Source organism: Ursus arctos, unplaced genomic scaffold (assembly GCF_023065955.2).
Source record: "Ursus arctos isolate Adak ecotype North America unplaced genomic scaffold, UrsArc2.0 scaffold_9, whole genome shotgun sequence".
Taxonomy (NCBI): domain Eukaryota; kingdom Metazoa; phylum Chordata; class Mammalia; order Carnivora; family Ursidae; genus Ursus; species Ursus arctos.
The window spans coordinates 53,203,848-53,227,413 of NW_026623111.1; the positions used below are offsets into that span (position 1 = coordinate 53,203,848).

The window sequence follows — 23,566 nt, forward strand, 5'->3', positions numbered from 1 at the left end:
GAATAAATTCTTAAATTCAATGAGGTCCTAAGTGTGGGCCCTAATCCAATATCACTGGTCTTCTTATAGGAAGAGGAAGAGACACTGGGTTTATGCATGCACAGAGGGAAGACCATGAGAGGATATAGCCAAAAAAAAAAAAAAAAAAAGTCACATACAAGCTAGGAGGATGGGCCTCCAGAGAAACCAGCTCTGGCAACACCTTCCTTGACCTTGGACTTCTAGCATCCAGAACTGCGGGAAAACAAATTTCTGTTGTTCACCTACTTAGTCTGTGGTATTTAGTTGTGGCAGACCTAGCAAACTAATACAATCAGGGAGTTAAATTACTCAATATTTCTAATACCCAGAATGATCTTTGGCTTGTCAGTTCATGTTTCTTCATGATTCTCAAAAACGGTTGGAGTAGAAGCCAGCTTCACTTGATGAAATCAATGAGAACTAGATATATATAAACTTGTAAAGCAAAACCATTCCTTATTAGAAAACGCAATCAATTAAAAAAGGGAATATATATAATTAGTGAAGAAAAAAAATGCTATCTTTCAACAACTTTAGCTATAATCGTTTTTAGTTTTCTATTTAATTTTTCAGGTTTCTTTGTAGTACTCCCTGAAGAAGGATAAATCATCTAGAAAGCTTTTCAGTATGACTAGCTCTGAGGAAACAGTTCACCTAAGACTTAGTGAAGTTTCATCCCACACTTATGAAAGAGATAAGAATGGCAGGCACTCTGGTCCAATAGGAGAATAATATACGTTTTGAATATAATAATCTATGAGTCTCAAAATTTCTGGGTCAAAATTCAGGCGAAATAAATCGTATGCCAAAGTTAATCCCATCGTTAATATAGTTCAGGTTTAGTTTGTTACTGGAATCAGGCAAGGAGATTATCTTACTCTTACAACCAACATTACAGTATTTTGATCAATAAAAAGTCAAATCTCCTCCAATATGAAAACTCAGTATACAAGACTTATCTGTGATATCTTATATCTGATAAAAAAAATACATCTTCCATTAGGCTGACATTTATTAATGTTTTTTATATTTTGTTTTGTTTTGATAAAAATCTACTAAGTATCCAATTATCTTACAAAATGGGTAGATGACTGTAAAAAAAAAGGTAACCATGAAATATATTTCTTGCCTTTCGCTTCCGATTAGTTACTGATAACAGTTCATTGCTATCACCTATAAAGTTTTATGTGAAAGTGAAATTTTAGATATTTTCATTTTCCTAGACTTCTCTTAAACCCCGAAGTTTTTTTACATAACTACATTAGAATGAAAAGCAATCTCTTACCTAATGCTTCACTGTAAAACTGGTTCCAAACCTGAGTGTCCATTTGTGGTATCCAGAAGTTAGAGAGAATGAAAAACATTACATTTTTTACCCTTTGCAGAAAGGTCATTCTGTCTGTTAGTCCCGCCAAGGCAACGGGCACATAGGAAAGTGGAACTGGAAGTTTCCCACAGTATTTCTCCACAGTGTTACCTATAGAAACCCTTAGCGTGTACACAAAAGGGACTGTCAGTAACTCAGCAATCAGTTCTCCACAGGGTACCACAGGGTCTATGACCATTACGTCGTACTTGGTTTCCTGGAGTTTCTTCATGAGTGACTGGTTGTAGATTACACTCTCACACAGGAGTTTCAAGTTTTCAGTTACTTGAAGAAAGAATTCTTGCAGTTTCATGGCTGACTGCCATACCGACAATGTTGGCATAACATTAGTAGCCACGTCTAAAAAATCATTGAGTGTTTTTTCAGCCTTCTCTCTGTTAGGTGGCATAGGGACCACCTCAAATTTCAGTGTGGAAGCCTTGCTGTAGTCAATGATGAAACTCTCTGGAGAAACCAGCACAGTCACCTCATGGCCCCTTTCTGTGAGTTCCTCTAGAACAATCTTTAAATTGAGCCAATGGCTCATGTCACAAGGCCAGACCAGGACCTTCCCACAGAGTCCACAGCCAGTGTAGCAGAGCTGCAGCAGCACAATTGCTGAAATCCATTCCTTAGCCACCATGACAGCATTCCCTCACACACTGCTCGACAGAGGTTGAATGTCTTCTGGGCAGAGATGTGAAGAGGCAGTTTAGATACAGATCAAGTTAAAAATTAATTTCTAGAGTTAGGAAATGACTATGTGTAGAGACCTTTGTCAATGTTGTTAAAAGGGCACAGTACTATAGAATATTTGTTCAGGAGGAGATACGAAATATTTAAATATTTCGGAGGAAATGGCTGCCACAGTTTAGGAGTTAGTTTTAAATATATTAAAAAAAAGTACTATATTTTAATTGATAATTTTAAAATATAATAGAAGAAGCCATTTAATTAAGTCTAGCAGATAACATGGTATATTTTATGGAACATGATGATTGATAATTTGGGAAAACAAAAATGTAGGTCTTGACATAAAGTTGGTTACATGCTAGTATATGGGTAAGATGCATACATCACATCATAACAAGGGCAATATGCTAAATATTAAGGCACAGCATTTCATGGCCCCAGAAGACGCTGTCACTCCCATGTGAAAGAAAAATCACAGAAAACTTCAGAATGTAGGGTGCATTTCACCAGAGCCCAGAAGCAACGGTGACAGAAGGAGGGCTCTGAAAGAGAATAGAAGAAAAGGAGAAAATGCTGATATGGAAATCATGGCCGTTTATAATTACAGTTATCAGTTCGGTATGTTTAGAGTGAAGGCTAACACCGAACAGTGCAGACGAGGAATATACTAATTAAAACAGGACACTTTGGAGAGTCTTGAATGCTATACTCTGGGTTCAATTTTAATCTGCACAAAGAGGCCTACTGAGCTTTTCAAATCAGGTTCAGAAAATGATCATATGTGTCCTATACTGAAACTATTCTAGCCTCTAAATAGGATTTGAGTGGTGGAAAAAAAACAATGCGTAAGGGGCTAAAAGTAAATATTGGGAAAGCAAGATTTGATGAGAGTATCAGGGAGAATATAGTATGGGTTTGTGCATGGAAAGCATAGGATGATGGCCTTACGATTATGAGAAGTGAGAGAAGACTGGTAATTAAAAAACAAGGAAGTGCTCAGTTTATAGTTTAAGCACCTGGAGTATGATACTGACTAAGCAAAACCACGATATACTACAAGAGTAGTAGCTGTGGAATGATTTTTTGACCTGCAGTGTGTAAGTTAATAATTGGACATGTCTGTGGAAATATTGATTTGTCTCTCAAGGAAGAGGTAAAATTTAGAAATACAGATTTTGTGTCCAATCATCTGCCTATATTTTAACCAAATTTTAATTTCTCTACAAATCCTTTATTATTTCATACTTTCAAAGAGCAATTTTTATGAAACGATCTCCTTCATATGTGGAATTTAAGAAACAAGGCAGAGGGTCATAGGGGAAGAGAGGAAAAAATGAAACGAGACAAAACCAGAGAGGGAGACAAACCGTAAGAGACTCTTAATCTTAGGAAACAAACTGAGGGTTGCTGGAGGGCAGGACGCTGTGGAGATGGCGTGGCTGGGTGATGGACATTAGGAAGGGTATATATCGTGGAGAGCACTGTGTGTCGTGTAAGACTGACGAACCACAGCCCTGTACCCCTGAGACAAATAATACACTATATGTTAATTAAAAAACCAAAAAAGAAAAACAAACAAAAAAGCAATTTTTAGCATATGCCAGATTCTGTACCATGCACAGGGCATAAACAAGAAAGATCACTTCCAGTTCAAAATGACTTCACAGATTACTGCAGAAAACATCAGTTAAACCAATACTCATTCTACAAACATGAGGGAGATGGATCTTAGATGGTCAGGACGAATCGAGGAGGGCAAGCCCATGAAGGAGGTTGCTTAGTGGAGGAAGGACATGATGAAATAATGCTTTAGCTCAGTCTTTAAGAGTGATATTTAGCAAGTTGAAAAGTATCACCTGGCAGTAAAAGAGAATGCTAATGAATCTGTGTTCTAAGAAGTACAACCCAGTTATATCAATGTTATATTCAATTACAAAATTATATCAAAATATTTCACAGGGACATATTGAAATTTTAAATCCCTTGAGAGTTTTTCTGTTGTGCTAAAGAGAAGATCCAAAGTCGAATTGCTTAGAAGATGCAAAGACAAATCTAGGGTCAAATCTCCAGTCAACCCCGCACAATTAGAACTTGTTTGTATGGAAACAAGGCTTCATGACTGCGAACCAGTAAAAACAACAGAAACCACAAATATTAACACAGTGATTTGAACTATTATTATTATTTGAAATGAAATAGAAAATTATTTTGTTCAATATGTTTGAGTATGAAAGCAAGACCTAAACACGTAAGCAAGGAACAAGAGATTAAAAAGAATAATTGTGAAAATTTGCTAAAGAGCCAAAGAAAATTTCTAGAACTTACAGATTCAACAAATGAAATTTAAAGAGTAAATTAGACACAACCGTAGAAATGAACAGTGACCCAGAAGAGAAATCTCAAGATATTAGTTAGAATTAAGTTCTGAATAAAAAATATGGAGGAGGAAATATGATAGAACAGTTAAGAGACATGGAGGATAGACTAAGATGTCCCAATCTAGTTGTTGGCTTGACCTACTTGGTGTCTCCTCCCTCAACTCCCTTTCTCCTCTACAGAGTAGTAAAGCTGGCCCGTTTCATGCAACCAGCCTGCAAACTGAGCCTATATTTAAGTTCTTTCAACCAAATCTCCCATTTTCTTTTAATTTTTTTATAATCATTTTAAGCATAAGAAAGTTACAAATGAAGTACAGAGACTTCCATGTACCCCGCAGTGATATTACTGTGGTGTTTGCCTGATGGTGATTTACTATTTTCATTATTCCCTCTGTAGTTGTTATTTGGAATTTTATTGTAAACGATTGCAGAAATGTGTGCACATATATGTTTAGTATGATTTGAATAGTCTCACGGTAACTCCCTGCAAGATATTTATGAATTACATAGGGAGGATCCTGACAGACACCATCTTAACTATGTGATCAGAATTATTGTCACTAGGACTCATCTGTCTATACTATGTCCTCCTGATATGTCACACTGCAAAGGCCACAAGATTGCTTCTGTGACATTCTTACCAAAAATGCATAACCTCACTCTAACCATGAGAAAATATCAGAAAAACCCAAGTTTAAGGATATTCTAAAAAAAATAACTAGCAAATACTCTTCATAAACAAGGGGCAAAGAAATACTGTGGCAACTGTCAGAAATTGGAAAAAGTAAGGACACTGGACAAGTAAATTCAAGAGGGGAGTCTGGATTATATATCAGAAGGAAAAAAGAACATTAGCAAGATAATTGACACTGTTCCATAGGAATTCCTCGTTTTGATCATTTTATTATGGTACTGTACAAGGTTAATATTGAAAACCTAGTCAATTTAAAATCTTTTGTTCTTTCTATTTTTATTAATTGGAATTTAAGAGACTGCCTGTTTATTACAATTATTTATTTACATTTATTTATCAATATAACTCATATAAATTTATTTTATTTTATATATGTATTCAGTAATTATCATGATTTATTTTATTATTCGAAGTGTCCCAGATTTTGGAAACTTTTTTATATATTGATTCCTAAGTCCTTTTGATATGACCCTATTATTTTTATTTTTTTAAAGATTTTATTTATTTATTTGAGAGAGAGAGAGCAACTACCAGTAGGGGGAGGGGCAGAGGAATAAGCATACTCCCTCCTGAGAGGGGAGCCTGACTGGGCCTCCATCCCAGGACCCTGAGATCATGACTTAAGCAGAACCAGGACCCTGAGATCATGACTTAAGCAGAAGTCTGGCGCTTAACTGACTGAGCCACTCGGGCGCTCCTGACTCCATTCTTTTTTTTTTTTTTTAAATATTTTAATTATTTATTTGACAGAGAGAGACAGCAAGTGAGAGAGGGAACACAAGCAGGGGGAGTGGGAAAGGAAGAAGCAGGCTCCCAACAGAGCAAGGAGCCCGATAAGGGGCTGTATTCCAGGACCCTGGGATTAGGCCCTGAGCCAAAGGCAGACACTTAATGACTGAGCCACCCAGGCGCCCCTATGACTCCATTCTTTTAAAGCATTTTTTTACTTTCTGTTGCCGCAACTCCTTCGGATTCTACTTTTTTCACTGCCTCAGCCTTAAAACTAACCATGTCTCCAAAGGGCACTATTTCATTTTATTAGAGAATGGCATTTATGATTTCACTTGTATGCGGAATTTAAGAACAAAACAGATGAACGTAGGGGAAAGAAAATAAAAGAGAAAGGGAAGCAAACCCCTGCTCCTTGTTTTTGTTTTGTTTTTAAGATTAATTAATTAATTAATTAATTTAGAGAGCACCTGTGAGCAGGGGGAGGGGCAGAGAGAGAAGGAGAAAATCCTCAAGCAGACTCCCTGCTGAGCGAGGAGACCAACTCAGGCCTCCATCTCACAACCCAGAGATCACAGCCTGAGCCAAAACCAGGAGTTGGATGCTTAACTGGCTTAGCCACCCAGGCATCAAAGGGACTCTGAACTATAGAGAGCAAACTGAGGGTTGATGGCAGGAAGTGGGTGGGGGATGGTCTAAATGGGTGATGGGTTTAAGGAGGGCACTTGTGATGAGCACTGGGTGTTACAGGTAAGTGATGACTCACTAAATTCTACACCCCAAACCAATTTTATCACATATGTTAACTAACTGAATTCAAATAAAATGTTAAAAAGAAAAATAAATGAAAGTGAGAAAAGTTTTTAAAAAACCAAGATGAATATGCTAAGTGTGTTCATTGCTACTGACGTGTTCGTGTTGTTCAGCAGGTGAAACCAGTAAGTATAGTTGCACATCCTAATACTGTCGTAAATGCCGATCTACAGTTACTTCTAGATCGAGCCTCCTCTGTTTAGTCCCAGTCCTTTCAGCAGTGAGAAAGCTGTCTCCCAGCACAGCTGTGTGCTTACTTATTTGGTCAGTTTTAGTAAACACATAAAATAGTTTCAGAATTGATAGCCCATAGACCTGTAAAAAATTTGCAACCAGACAATATTTGCCTTATGAATTTCTTTTTTTTTTCGATTTTGTTTATTTCTTTATTTGAGAGAGGGAGAGAGAGTGTGGAGAGGAGCAGAGGGAGAGGGACAAGCAGACTCCACACTGAGAGCGGAGCCTGATGCTTGTCCCTCTCCCTCTGCTCCTCTCCACACTCTCTCTCCCTCTCTCAAATAAAGAAATTTTCTCTACATCTTCCCAAAGTCAGCCAGCTAAATAAAAATCAACGTGTACCTTTCATTATTAATTTCTATTTTGCATACTAAGCATATTTTTTTGTTTGTCAATTTTTGTTGATTTTATGATTATGTTAATAATACTATTGTTCAAAATAATATTATAAATTCCGTTATACTTTGAAATGTGCAAATGTCACTAACTTATTTCTCAGTATCAATGTCTAAGTGGTTAACCCATGGATGTCATACGTTTTTGAGCATCTGGGTGGCTCAGTCAGTTAAGCGGTCTGGTTGCAAATTTTTTACAGGTACAGTAAATAAAAGATGATTTTTAAATTTTTAAAATTTTGAAGTTTTTATCAATTCTAGTTAGTCACCATACAGTGTAATATTAGTATCACGTGTGCAATATAGTGATTCAACACTTCCACACACGCTGTTAAATGCAACAAGTACCCTCCTTAATCCCCCATCACCTATTTCACCCATTCCCCTGCCAACCTCCCCTCCAGTAACCCTCAGTTTGGTCTCTATAGCCAAGAGTCTGTTTCTTGGCTTGCCTCTCTATCTCTTTTTTTTTCCTCTTTGCTCATTTGTTTTGTTTCTTAAATTCAACACATGAGTGAAATCATATGGCATTTGTCTTTCTCTGACTAACTTATTTCACTTAGCATTATACTCTCTAGCTCTATCCATGTCTTTGCACACTGCAAGATTTCATTCCTTTTTATGGCTGAGTCATATTCCATTGAATAGATTCACCATATCTTCTTTATCTAGTCATCAGTTGATGGACACTTGGGCACTTTCCATAATTTGGCCATTATACATAATGTTGCTATAAACATCAGGGTGCATGCATCCCTTTGAATTAGGATTTTTTTTTTTTAATACTTTGGGTAAACACCGAGTAGTGTAATTGCTGGATTGTAGGGTAGTTCTATTTTTAACTTTTTGAGGAACAAACATCCATACTATTTTCCAGAGTAGCTGGACCAGTGTGCATTCCCACCAACAGTGCCAGAGCGTTCCCTTGTCCATATCCTTGCCAACTCCTGTTGTTTCTTGCGTTGTTGATGTAAGCTTTCTGGCAGGTGTGAAGTGGTACCTCATTGTAGTTTTGATTTGTATTTCCCGGATGATCCCGGATGTTGAGCATCTTTTCATGCGCCTGTTGGCCATCTGGATGTCTTTGGGAAAATGTCTATTCATGTCTTGTGCCCATTTTTAAATGGGATTATTTATTTTTTGGGTGTTGAGTTTTAAAGTTCTTCATGTACTTTGGATACTAACCTTTTGTCAGATACATCATTTGCAAATATCTTCTCTCATTCCAATAGGTTGTCTTTGAGTTTTATTTGTCATTTCCTTCACTGTGCAGAAGCTTTTTATTTTGATGAATGCTAATGGTTTATTTTTGCTTTTGTTTCCCTTGCCTCAAGAGACCTATCTAGTAAGAAGTCGCTATGGCCAATGTGAAAGAGGTTACTGCCTGTGTTCTCCTCTGGGATTTTTATGGTTTCCTGTCTCACATTTAGGTCTTTAATCCACTCTGAACTTACTTTTGTGTTTGGTGTAAGAAAGTGTCCAGTTTCATTCTTTTGCATGTTCCTGTCCAGTTTTCCCAGCACTACTTGTTGAAGAGTGGATTCCCCCCCCCCATTGGATATTCTTTCCTGCTTTGTCAAAGATTAATTGACCATATAGTTGTGGGTTCATTTATGGGTTTTCTGTTTTGTTCCATCGATCTATGTGTCAGTTTTGGTGCCAGGACCATTCTGTTTTCATTTCCCATTGTATCCTACAGAATAGTTTCACTGCTTTAAAAATCCCCTTGTGCTCTATTCATTCTTTCCTCCCTCAACTGTTGACAGACTCTAAACTTTTTACTGTCTCCATTCTTTGCCTTCTTCTGAATATCATATAGTTGGAATCATACCGTATGTAGCCTTTCCAGGTTGGCTTCTTTCACTTACTAATATACATTTACAGCTTCTCCATATCTTTTCACAGCTTGATAGCTCATTTCTTTTTAGTACTGAATAATATTGCATTGTCTGGATGTAGCACAGCATATCAATCCACCTACTGAAGGGCATGTTGGGTGCTTCCAATTTGGGCAATTACGCATAAATCTGTTAACACACCAATGTACAGGGTTTCCTGTGAACATAAGTTTTAAACTCCTCTAGGGAAATACCAAGGAGCATAATTCCTGGATCATATAGTAAGAATAGGTTTAGTTTTGTAAGAAAATGCCAAATGGCTTCCAAAGTGGCTGTACCATATTGCACTCCCACTAACAGTGAACGAGAGTTCCTGTAACTTCACATTCTCACCAGCATTTGCTGGAGTCAGTGTTCCAGATTTTGGCCATTCTCGTAAGTGTGTAGTGGTATATCATTATTGTTTTACTTTACAGTTCTCTAATGACAAACGATGTGGAGCGTCATTTTATATGCTATTTGCCATCTGTCTATCCTCTTTGGTGAGGTGTCTGTTAATGTCTTTGACCCATATTTTAATTGGGTTATATGATTTTTTACTGTGGAGTTTTAAGAGTTCTTTTTACTCTTGTGACTGTTCTTTATCAAACTTGTCCTTTGCAAATATTTTCTCCCAGTCTACAGATTGTTTTCTTATTCTCTCAACATTGTCTTTCACAGAGCAGATGTTTTTAATTTTAATAATGTCCAGTTTAAAACTTATTTCTTTCATGAATTCTGTTCAGAAGGGAAGACATAACATAATATTACAAAGTCAAAAGAACTAAGTTTTTCAGGTTACTGAGACACCTGTATTTAAAATGTAGTAATTTTTGCCCTATCTAGAGGGAATTCCTTCCTAATCTAGAAGCAGCATCATTCTAATATTGCACCACTAAATTGACATGTGGATCAAAATTTCTTTTCAAATTTCTGTTTGAAATATTACCTTCATGAAATATACAGCATACTCAGGTATCTAATCTCTGTTATCTTTACTAACGGCCAGAAAACTGTGATACATCAGGGATCCAGTATTTCCTTCAATGCCCCATTGTCAAAAGTTAATAAAAAGCTTGCCAACGGGGCACCTGGGTGGCTCAGTAGGTTAAGCGTCTGACTCTTTTCAGTTTAGGTCACGATCTCAAGGATGTGAGATCGGGCTCCGGGCTAGGCATGGAGCCGCTTAAGATTCTGTCCTTCTCCCTCTGCCCCTAACCCCAATTCCCACTCCCTCTAAAAATAAAACAAAAACAAAAACATGATGGCCTTTGTGTTTTCCATTTTTAATTGTGTCCAAATGGTCTGAAATTTCAGAACTAGTGCACATTTACATTATCAGTGAAATATATAAGCAGTAAAAGGCCTGAGCCATGCAGAGCTAAAAATACTAAATTCTAAAAGCAATTACTAATTTTTAAATAAAAGAAACTTATGAATATAATATGAGATACTTGGTTGTTACTTTTCATTTTCTTTTCCTTCTCTTTTATATAGGTATCCAGTGCATAAGAGATACTGTATTGAAATTTCAAGCACCCTGTTGCAGTGTTTAAGATTGTTAGATGGCATATTATTTTCCTAGAAAATGATCCTTCCTAGAAGGTAAACTTTTTAGCAGTATCTTGGAAGATGTTGGGAAAGGACAGCTTTTCTATCCTTTTGACTTTTCAAAGATATTTAAAAAGTAACAATTTTCCTGAAGAGTAAAAAATGATGTATGTTGGAAATGCATATATGGATAATATACATAAGTGGAGATGGGAGTGTTGTAGCTGCCAAAATGAACTACAGAGGAGGGCATTTATTTATTGCCCAGAATTAGTTGGGGAATAGATTTCCCCAAAAGAGAGAAGCTTCTGCTTTATTAAGCAAAGAATTTGTATATGCTTATATTTGTATCTGGGTATAATATTTATAGGCCCAGATACTAGTCTGCCACACGTATTGGAGAATACAATGTTTTTCAGCATTATGGAAGTTGTGTCCATGGACTTTGGGCATATTAATGAATCAACGCTGGTGTCATAAAGGGATCTGCCCGAGGTTATCTGGACCCAACTATTAGAGGCTCATGAAAGTTAATTGTTAATTTGTATGTGTTTTCCAAACTGGTTGTTTTATCACCAATAGCTTGAAATTAGTCAAGGTGGGAGGAGTTACACCACAGATATTAATAAATGCTGTACAAAAGGGTTTCTTTTTTTCTTTTCACACCACAGAAAGCCAATTGTTAAACATTTATAACACAATCCTGGAAACCGAAGTGCATAAAAGAGAGTACATATGTAAGGTAGAAACTAAGTAGAGGTCCAGGATTTAACAAATGGAGTGCCTCAAAACTAGAAGTCTTTTTGTTAGTTTTCTATTATCGAATGACAAACTATCCAAAGCCTTATAGTCTTAAAACAACAACTTGCTATTTACCTCTGACTGTGCTCACAATTCTGATCTAGTGTAAGCAGAGCTATTCTGGGCTGACCTTTTTTATGCTCATGTGAATCTGAGTCATCAAGGGCTAGCTGACCCTAGAGGTCGTCACATGGATGTTTCGCAGTTGTTTGGCTCATATCTTTGTGGGTAAATATCCTGAGTTGTGTGTCCCTTGCCATTCAGCATGCTGGAAGGTTAAATCACAAAAGAAAAAGTTCACAGCAGCATGCATGGACCTTGAGGACATCATGCTCAGTGAACATGTTAGAGAAGGACAAATACCATATGACCTCACCTATATGTAGTATCTAATAACAACAACAAAGAAAAAGGCAAGCTTATGGATACAGAGAACAACTGCTGGTTGCTGGAGGCATGGGGTGGGTGAAATGGGTAAAGGGAGTCAAAAGCTGCAAACTTCCGGTTCTAATTAGTCAAGGGGCTGTATGCCCCATGCATGCCCTAATGTACAGCACGGTGACTGTAGTTAATAATACTGTATTGCGTACTTGAATCTTGCTAGGAAAGTAAATTTTAAAAGTTTTCATCACACAAAAACATTCTGTAAGTATGTATAGTGATAGATGTTGACTAGACTTATTGTGGTGATGAGTTGGCAACATATACAAATATTCGATCATTATGCTATACACCTGAAACTAACATAATGTTCTATATTAATTATACCTCAAATAAACAAATAAACATAAACATTTTTAAAAATTTAAAAAAATTATACAGAGCCAGAATTTGGTCTATGGAATGTTCTTTCAAGCCTTACAATTCTTTTAAAGGAAACTTGACAAAGGTTTTCTCAAATTTGGCAATAATCCTGAAAGTTTACCTGCTATGACCCAAAAGCAAGTTGTGAAGCAGAAAAATTGTTTTCTTTAATTATCAATAATAAAAAATTAATTTTGATCAACCATGCTAGAGTGAAGGTTGAATTATCCCTATTCTCTATAGAAAATAGAATTATAAAATGTCATGTGAATCAGGAAATCAAAGAATATTCAGCCAAAGAAGTTATGAAAAAAAGGTTATAAAGAAATGCCAGGATGTAAATTTTAAAATATGATTTTTCTGGATTTTGTGATACTTATGGTATTTGTCAGTTTTTACAAAATCAATATTTTGTAAAGGTTTCTTACTCTAAATGAAAATTTCCATTAATATATATTTTTTTAAGTGTCACAGAGCAGTGAGAGTAAGCTCCTTGCAAAAGGCCACTTGTATTGCATTCACCAAAGTCACATTGGCCAAAGGAAGATAAATAAATAGCCAAGAACAGAGTCAGCATGGGAGATGACTAAATATGGCAATGCATTACAGGGAAAGCAGAAAAATCATAATAAAAAGGAACTTTAAACATGTAAAGAGGGTAGATATAAAGAAGACATTTAAGGAGCGCCTGGTGGCTCAGTCAGTTGAGCACCGACTCTTGATTTCAGCTCAGGACATGGTCTCAGGGTCATGAGATGGAACCCCGCATAGGTCTCTGAAGGGAGTCTGCTTGAGATTCTTTCCCTCTCCTTCCTCCTCTCCTTCTGCCCCTCCCCTGGCTCACGTGTGTTCTCTCTCTCTTTTTCTCTCAAATAAATAAATAAATCTAAAATTGAAGAAAGACACTTAAAAAGTTAGTTACCAGAACTCTAAGAAAATATATTTGACAAATTAAAGATGGATAAAATTATATTATCTATCTATCATCTATCTATCTATCTATCTATCTATCTATCTATCATCTATCACCTATTTAACATTAACCAAAAATTGACAGAAGTCAAAAAAGAAAGCTTCTAAATTTTAGAAAGTATATATATATTGCCAAACACTCTCCTGCCATAAATTCCCAGCTTAAGATATTTTACCGAAAATTATAACAAGTCCATAGTTAACATCATCCACAATGGTGAAAGATTGAAAGCTTTTCCTCTAAGATCAGAAACCACAAGGATGCCAACTCTCTCAGCATTCCTATCCAACATGGTATTAGCAGTCCTAGTAAAAGCAGACAGAGAAAAGTAATAAAAGACATCTGAATTAGAGAAGTAGTAAAATTTTCTCTGCTTGAAGATGACATCATTTTATGTGTAGAAAATTTTAAAGACTCCAACAAAAATCTGTTAGAACTAATAAATGAATTTAGTAAAGACGCAGGATACAAAATCAACATGCAGAAATGAGTTGTTTTTATACACTAACAAAAAAATAGTGGTAAAATTAATTTTAAAATTATTTTTATCCTATTTATAAAACTGCACCAAAAATAATAAAATACTTAGGAATAAATTTAGCCAATAAAGTGAAAGATCTGTACATGGAAAACTTTATTATTTTTTAATTTTACTTCCAGTATAGTTAACATATAGTGTTATATGAGTTTCAGGTGTACAATAAAGTGATTGAACAATTCTATACATTACTCAGTGCTCATCACTATAAGTGTACTTTTAATTCCCTTTACCTGTTATACCCATCCCCCCCAGCACCTCCCCTCACGTGTGTTCTCTCTCTCTTTTTCTCTCAAATAAATAAATAAATCTAAAATTAAAGAAAGACACTTAAAAAGTTAGTTACCAGAACTCTAAGAAAATACATTTGACAAATTGTATTTGTCAAACTGATAACCATCAGTTTGTTCTCTATAGTTAAAATTCTCTTTTTTCCTTTGTCTCTTTTTTCTAAATGTCTATTCATGTCTTCTGCCCATTTTTTAATTGGATTATTTGTTTTTGGAGTGTTGAGTTGTATAAGTTCTTCCTATATTTTGGATATTAACCCTTTATTGGATATATCCTTTGCAAATAACTTCTCCCATTGAGTAGGTTGTCTTTTAGTTTTGTCGATTGCTTCCTTCGCTGTGCAGAAGCTTTTTATTTTGATGTAGTCCCAATAGTTTATTTTTGCTTTTGTTTCCCTTGCCTTAGGAGACATATCTAGAAAAAATGTTGCTATGATCAATGTCAGAGAAATTACTACCTGTGCTCTCTTCTAGGATTTTTATGGTTTCAGGTCTCATATTTGGACCTTTAATCATACATGGAAAACTTTAAAACATTGATGAACGGAATTGAAGTAGACACAAATAAAGGGAAAAAGATCTTGTGTTCTGGACCATGCAAATTAATATTGTTAAAATGTCCACACTACCCAAAGCAATCTATAGATTCAGTGTAATCCCTATTAAGATTCCAATGGCATTTTTTTACAGAAATAGAAAAAACGATCCTAAAATTTGTAGGGAACCACAAAAGCTCATGAATAGCCAAAGCAATCCCAAGAAAAAAGATCAAAGCTGGAGGCCTCACACTTCCTGATTTTAAGCTATCTTTACAAGGTACAGTAATTAAAATAATATGATACTTACATAAAAACAGACACATAGATCAATAGATCAGAATTGAGAATTCAGAAACAAACCCATGCATATATGGTTAACTAATATTTGACCAGGAAACCAAGAATACTCAATAGAGAAAAGATAGTCTCTTCAATAAATGAACTAGGAAAAATGGATATTCTTATGCCAAGGAATGAAATTGGATCCGTATCTTACACCACTCACAAAAATGAACTCAAAATGATAAAGACAAATATAACACCTGAACCCATAAAACTCCTAGAAGAAAACAAAGAATCAAAGTAGCTTGATACTGGTCTTGGCAATGATTTTATGGCTATGACACCCCAACCACGAAACACAAGGGCAAAAATAAACAAGTGGTACCACATCAAACTCAAGAGCTTCTGCACAGCAAAAGAAATGAAGTGAAAAGTTAACCTACAGATTGAGAGAAAACATCTGCAAACCACATATCTGATAAAGGGGTAATATTCAAAATATGTAAGAGACTCACAGCAGAAGACCCCAAATAATCCAATTAAAAATGGGGAGAGGACCCAAAAAGATATTTTTCCAAAGAAAACATAAAAATGGCCAAGAGATCTACAAAAAGGTGCTCAACATCACTAATCACCAGGAAATGCAAATCAAAACCACAAGGAGTTATCATATCACACTTGATAAATGGTTATTATCAAAAAGACAAGCTATAAGTGTTGGCAAAGCTGTGGAGGAAAGGAACCCTCATGCACTGTTGGTGGGAATGTAAACTGGTGTAGCTACTATGAAAACAGTATGGAGATTCCTCAGAAAATTAAACATAGAAGTACTATAAGATATTTGCACTCCCATGTTTATTGCAGCTAACAGACAAAATATGGAAACAACAAAAGTGTCCATTGATAGATGAATGAAGAAGTTGTGATATACATATATCACACAATGGGACAGAAATTAGCCATGAGAAATAAGGGAAACCTGCCATTTTCAACAACATGGTTGAACCTTGAGAGTGTTATGCTAAGTGAAACAAGTCAAACAGAGAAAAACAAATTCTGTCTGATCTCACCTGTATATAGAAACTAAAAAAAGCCGAACTCATCAGAGAGTAGAATGGTGGTTGCCAGGGGTGGAAGTTGAAAGGTGCAGGAAATGGGTGAAGGTGATCAAAGGGTACAAACTTCCAGTTACAAGAGAAATAAGTTCTGGAGATGTAATGTACAACATGGTGACTATAGTGAACAATACTCTATAAAACATTTGAAAATTGCTAAAATAGTATGTTCTACCATACACACACACTCACACACACAACTGTAGCTATATGAGATGAAAGACTTGTTAACTAACTTTATTGTTGTAGTTATTTTACAATATATTCATCTATCAAATCATTACTTTCTATACCTTAAATTTGCACAATATTATATGTCAATTATATCTCAATAAATCTGGAGAAAAAAGAATAGAAAATTATAGTAAACCTTAAAATATAAAAAATAAAAAAGCTTTTAAAGTGTTACAAGCATGGAAAAAGCAGGAAAACAAAGGTTATTTTTGTGAAATATCTATGATATGTTCTAAAATCTTAAAGAAATTACACAAAAGTGGATTATTTTGTATTCTATTTCTATCCAGCTCTTCATCTATCAATAAAAATATATCCAGCAAAATATTAATGATTTATACAAAAATGATTGTAAAATCATTTCAGAAATAATTCAATAGTAGGAAATCTATCATATAATTCATCCATTAACTTGCCTAGAAATCAAATAATTCTTGCCATAGGTGGAAAAAAAGTTGACAAAACTTGACACAGTTCTGACTTACAAAAGAAAACACTAAATGTAAAAGTAAGTAATTGATATTTTCTTCACATGGCTCATAAATAAGCCAGTTAATTAATGAATAAACTTTAGTCATTTCAACTAAATTTAAAAATCAAAGATGAAGGCAACTATCTTCACCATTATTAAATAAGTCTGAATTTATCGGAAGTTAAATTAGACAAGAAAAGGTGACTAGTGACATAAGAATTAGAAAAGGAGATGTAATTTATTTCTAGTATCAGTTTAATGAACATGTGTCTGGATAACTACTGTAAAGCATAGGATAATATGGACAAATACCAGGATATGAAATTGAAATGAATGATAATTAAGTTTATGTATATAAACAATGACCAATAGAAGAGAAAAGGAAGAGGGAACCCATTTTTAAGGCCAACAACGAAACAAATCAATTGGTTGAAATTTAACAACAAATATGTGAAACCTATATAAGAAACATTGGAAAACACTCCAAAAAACACAAAGATGATTTTTAAAAGTAAAGTAATAATATATTCTTGAAACGGTTATAATTAAAATGTCAGTTTAAACCAAACATTTGCACTTAACTGTATGCCAGTGCAAATAACACTAGTTCTTTTCCTCCTCAAAAGCTATTTAAGATTATTTCAAAATTCTTATAACACCATAAGGAAGCAGGAGAGGCCAAGGGTACCCAGGACTTGCATGCCATTCCCTGAAGACAAAGCAAAGTTCTACAGACTCAGGAGCACGCACTTCTCTGTGACAACAGAGACAATCTGCCCAAAAATATTCAAAGATTTTTAACTTGCGAAACAAACAAAAGTCCATCAAGTTGAAATAATGTCATAGCAGTGCCCTCAAGAAACTTGGATGAGTGAAGGCTCACAGGAAACACCAGGTCACCAAGCAAACAGTGGGAGTTGGGCAGACTTGTTTATCTCTTTTCCCTATGACTTCTCAAATTAAAATCCTGGGGATTATAGGGTGGTCATTACTCCTGGGAATGTGAATTTCTTTATGTAGTGGATTCAATATACATAGGGTCTTCTCTGGTTCAGTTACATATTTGGTGATTTCAGCAAAGTCGCTTAATCTTTCTGAAATTTGATGGCTCCCATGTAAAAGATAATGATCATTCTTGGCTTGCGCGTTGGATTAGTAATAATGTCTACATTGCACCTATCAAAGCTCTTCGTTGGTGTTTAGTCAGAGTAGCTATTTAATAAGCTATCAGCAAAGATGGTATAATTAGCTAGGGCGTTAGCTGCAGAATCACTGAATAGAGCTAGACCAGAGCTGCTTGATGGAACACAAACTGAACATGACTGACAATGTAATCGTGTTACTTTTAGAGTTAAAATTATTAGAGAATGCATTTAAAAGCCCACAAAAGGAAAATGGAAATTAATCAGAATGAAGAATGAAAACTGAGTGGTAGGAGTTACTCTGAAAAAGTCTAGACAGCAGCTTTTTTAGAAAAGGGATCCCAGAAATTGATTGAGGTGCTGGTTACAGAGATATATCCATTTGACAGGACAAATCACACTGTATACTTTATGCACTTCCTTTTACCACGTACAAATTAGCTCCTAATCTTTTTAAAAAATGAGATAATCCTACACATCAACAGCATGGTTATAATTTATTCAAAAGGCAAAGAGAAAATACTGAGTGTTAGAATGAAGACCAATTGGAATCCTTGTAAATGGCTGGTGGGATTATTGATTGGCATGAGCACTTGAGAAAATAGATTTTAGCAGTATATACTAAAGCTAAAAAATGCATGCCCTATGACCCAGCATTTCCACTCAGGTATGACACACACATATTTACCAAAAGACACGTACAAGAATGTTCAGAGCAATGTTTATCATAAATAACCAAAACCAGGATAGTCTACATGTTTATAAACAGCAAAATGGATAAATAAAGTGTGGTATGTTAATTCAATAGAATCTATATAACTTTGAGAAAGAACGAATTATACCACTATGCAACAACTTGGGTGAATATAAAAAAACATTAGCAAAAGAAGCAAAATACAAAAGAGTACACAATGTGTAGTTCGTTTATACAAAGTTAAAAGTCTGGCAAAATTAATCTGTAGAGTTAGAAGTCAAGTGGTTACCCTTAGGAGTTGTAGGGACCGGTACGAGGAGAAAGGGGAGTTACGGGTATAATGTTTTGTTTCTTGATTTGGGTGCTGGTTGTATGGATAGGTTCACACTGTGAAACTTCAGTAAACTGTAAAATTAGGATTTATGTCTTACTTCAAAAGATAGGTTACACAGAATTTTAAAAACCTTACAGCACTGACCCCAGGGAAACTGCATGTGAGAAGGAATTAGAAGCCTCATGTAAGGGAAGATTAACAAAGAGATAGATCCAAGTTTTCCAGAAAAAGGATGGGAGGTTGACAATGGGGATTAGAATGGATGACAAATAAAACACTGGGTCCAGAAAAGGAACCAAAAATCAAATACATATTTAAAAAAATGTGATTATTCCAGCCCAGTTCCAGGCAAGTGAGGTAGGGAAGAAATGTTAAGAAGCTTTAAACAATTGTTTTGTTTTGTTTTGTGTTTTGTTTTTTGTTTTTTTCTTCATGGGCTGGGAAAAGGTAGCACCAGCTCTAGGGAATCCATTTAAAATTTCCGCCATAGGAGAGAAAGGGACCAACATGGAACCAGTGTGGTACTGACGTGTAAAAGTGGGCTCCACTGGCCAAATGGTGCCTAGATTAGTACTGGGCTTTCTGCTTTCTTGATCTGCAGTGTGCTTGCAAAGCTGGAAACAGACCGGTAAGCCGAAAGACACAGACAAACAAGGACATGCAGCTGCTTTACCTGTTTACTTTATACAGCATTCGGGCCCTCATGCTTCCTCTAGCTGTAGCAAAGGCGAGTCCCCAGATCCTATCCACATTAGAGCTCTCCACGCGCCAGTCGGCAGATCTCTCAGAGGCCGGGGAGAGATCAAGCTCAGGGCGGCTTGACGGTGACTGCAGAGCTCTGGGCTTGAGGAAGATTAATTGGAGATTCACTCCCATATATGAATAGCAATGATTGTCATTTTTCCAGATAGGTCTATTCATATTTAGAAGCATATTTAGAATTGAATTGATAAAGTTTATTTGCTTCACCCGTAAAATTTAAGATCTCACTGATAAGTAAAACAGGATTTTTTTTTTTTTAAAGATTTTATTTATTTATGTGACAGAGAGACAGCCAGCGAGAGAGGGAACACAAGCAGGGGGAGTGGGAGAGGAAGAAGCAGGCTCACAGCGGAAGAGCCTGATGTGGGGCTCGATCCCATAACGCCGGGATCATGCCCTGAGCCGAAGGCAGACGCTTAACCGCTGTGCCACCCAGGCGCCCCTAAAACAGGATTTTTAACCAGTACAGTTAGACATTTCCTTCTAACTTGTTTCCTTCCATTTAGATATTTGGGATTTTTCTTTATCACACTTCAACATGCTGTGCTTCTAGTTGATTTTTCCCAGAGAACTAACGAATAAACACGGAGATGGAAACTCTCCTGAAAGGTGATGTTGTTAAATGTCCTGTGTTCTCCTATGTTTGATAATAATACCAAATGTAAGGTACCTAATCTACTTCGCTATCAGTTTACAGCCACCAGGTGTCCCTAATACTTGAAGACCGCAATTGCAGTCAAAAGACAAATTGGATTATACTACTCCCAATACTTCAGTTTGAAATAAAATATCCAAGGCCATTATTTATTGTTCAAGTATGTTTAGTAACATGAGGAGTACAAAGAATTGAAGTAAATATGATATCTAATTTCTCAGGACGGGGATTTCTCAAACTAGATTATGATCCTGTGACAATGAGAAGACAAAAACATTCTGCTTTACAAAGGTTTTTCCATACATTATATAATCTGTCATGGTTCCCTCTGAGAAGGAAGAGTTAATATACCCCAGAGGCCGTTTATTCTTTGCTTATCTATATTGACTACTTAGTAAGCATAGAACCCTGGGCTTTTGTCGTTGCAGGGTTCTTAGCAGTTTGCTGCAAACAACGTTTAACACAAGAACAATGCTTTATAATTGACATAGCGTATCCATATATCATATGATCGCCCTAAAGAGTACAGTGAAATAATTACCCCCTTTTAAAAAGGTAGTAATGTTGTGACTCAGAGTTTCAATCGCTTGCCTAAAATTACACAGCAAGTGGAAGTTGAACCCGGAACCTCACGTGCTTTCCAAGAACTTTCACCATCTTACTTTTCGTAAGCCCCTTATTTAAGGAATAGAGACTTTTATCGCACTCAGTACCTGCAATAGTTGCTATGGGATGTATCTGCGGGCAGAAGTACCTACTATAGGACACATTTCAAAGGTCTTGGAAAATAACATCTAAATTTAAATCAAAATATGTCACTGAGGCATATGAACTTGGGAATCCACAGAAAAATAAAATATAGTTAAATGACATTATAATGAATATAAAAACACAACATTTTACTTTCAAAATCTAATTACCGTATCTTTAAATGTATATACAAATTTTTATTATCTTGCATATGTGTGTGGTATGTTCTAGACAACTCTGTGAAGAAATTTAAAAGTTTTTAAGTGATGGAAAATTGGGTGAAGAATATTCCAAAATCCAGGAAAGAAAAAAATATATATACAAATTCTGTTTGTGAAAGGTAAGATTAAGGTCACGTTACAATGAGGATATTTCTGCTTCTATGGCTTGCCAAAGATCTTTCCGCTTGTTCCTATGGATGTCTAAAAAGCTTTTCCCCCAGGAATCCCAATGGCTCTCACCCTCACTGCCCTCAGGTCTTCATTTGAATGTCACGCTTTGAAACCTTCCCTGGCCACTGTATTTAAAAGTGTAACCCTCTTCCCAGAACTATCTATTCTTATTTTACTACATAGCATACATCACAGTCTAACATCCTGTATTTTATTTATTTACTGTCTGTATCCTCTTATTAAAATGTAGGCTCCACGGGGAGTAGAGATTTTGATCTGTTTTGCCAACTGTGCCTAGAAAAGTGGCAGGTATTGGGTTGGTGTTCAGTAAATACTTTTTTTTTTACACAATGAGAGCATGGTAGAAGAAAGGAAAGAGAGGAGAGAGGATGGAAGGGAGGGAGGGAAGGAGGGAGAGGGGAGGGGAAGGAGAAAGGAAAATAAAGAATGGGAGGGAGGAAGGCTGAAAGGTATGTAAAAAGACAATATTTTATATATTAACTTTGTGAGAAAGTACCATTGGTAGTATCAACAGTTAATTTCTGCTGTTAATTAATATCCCTCGTACTTGCTACTGATAAATTTAGAGGGAAAAAAACCTTCAGGAGAGAAGAAAACAGAAAAATGAAGGAAGGTTCACGAGGATCAGAAAGATAAACAACCATCCAGAGCTGTTGGCATTATTTTATTTGATCCTCATAGGAATGTGTGAGGCAAGGAAACTTGAGGATTGCTGAAGGATACGGAGAAATTAAGCTGGAGACGAGGCGTGCTAGTCTAAGCACCCAGAGGAGCCTAAGGATGAAGAGATAGTGAGAGATGGGGGAGGCTATAAACTCAGGTTTCCAATGCCCAATCCTAGGCTTTTTAAAGTTTTCTGCAGACAAAGAAAAGAATGAGGAATGAAGGGGGAAAGGAAATCATGTATTACTTCAAAATATTTGCCAGATATTTTTTAGCAGTGCTGCAATTCATCCTAGTAAAGGCACTTTCATTTATATTTGAAATTGATTTACTCATTGAAAAGCCATTGCCTAAATAGGCACAAGATTATTTGCATAGAAGCACTAGCATACAATTAATACCACCATTATTTTTAAGAAATTTATCCAAGAAGAATGATCTTGTATGAGGATATTATATAACGAGTAGATTTACTTCAGCCTGGCATGTGCAGTGGGACAGAATCCTTTTGCTGTTTTACCAACAAGAATAAATGGGGTATCTGGAGACATTAAAAGAATATTTCAGAGACTTACCTAGAACTTTGCTGTAGTATGAATTCCATTCTCCCCAGTAGGACTGAAATATGTAGTCTTGCAGAGGATAAGAGATAGTATTTTTAACCCTCTCACCAAATGTCATCTGGTCAGTGAACTCTGACAAAGCCGCAGGTACATAGGAGGCAGGTGCTGGGATTTTCCCACAATGTCTCTCAACTGTGGAGGCTGGAGAGAACCTCAATGTGTACACAAATGGAATTCCTAATTTCAGAGCAACCAGGTCCCCACAGATAGTTACTGGGTCTGCTACTAACACATCAAAACCACCTTTCTGAAGTCTTGCCATTAACTTGGGGTTGTTTAATACTCCATCACAGATTTGTACATTGATTCGAAAAAAAGTATCTAGAAGTTTTCCTAGTTCTTTATAGAAAGTCCAGAGTGTGAGAAGAGTTGGTCTGTGGTCTATCCACAGCATTATCATGTGTTCAATGAAGGAGTCTATATTGCTGTTCGTGTAGGAGACAGGTATCACCTCAAAATTCACAGGAGAATCAGGGTTAGAGTTGATGAATAGAGTTGTTGATGAAGCCAGTACAGTCACATTGTGATTTCTTTGAATCAGCTCTTCTAGAATGACCTTAATATTTAACCAATGGCTACCATCCGTTGGCCAAATTAGCACATTTCCACTTAGAACAATTTCAGTCAAAATCAAATTAAAAACCAGCAGCTGCACAAACTTCTTAGGCATGGTGATATCCATTATGAAAACCATCTACTGTAGATCTTTTAGGATAAAAAGAAATTTT

The 23,566-nt window shown here is 36.0% G+C and overlaps 1 protein-coding gene across 5 annotated transcripts in view; it reads right to left on the bottom strand.

Moving 5' to 3' along the window:
* LOC113262550 (UDP-glucuronosyltransferase 2A2) overlaps positions 1-23,566 on the bottom strand; it is a 55,944-nt gene that overhangs the window by 21,482 nt on the left and 10,896 nt on the right. For 2 of the 5 annotated variants that reach the window (XM_026509001.4, XM_044387782.2), the window contains exon 2: positions 22,791-23,422. The exons of 2 other annotated variants lie outside the window; for them this stretch is intronic. In XM_026509001.4, coding sequence (XP_026364786.1) covers positions 22,791-23,422 — 632 coding nt within the window. Of the gene's footprint in view, positions 1-1,306; positions 2,084-22,790; positions 23,423-23,566 lie in introns of those variants that run through there. One more of the 5 variants, XM_026509005.4, reaches the window with a different exon arrangement.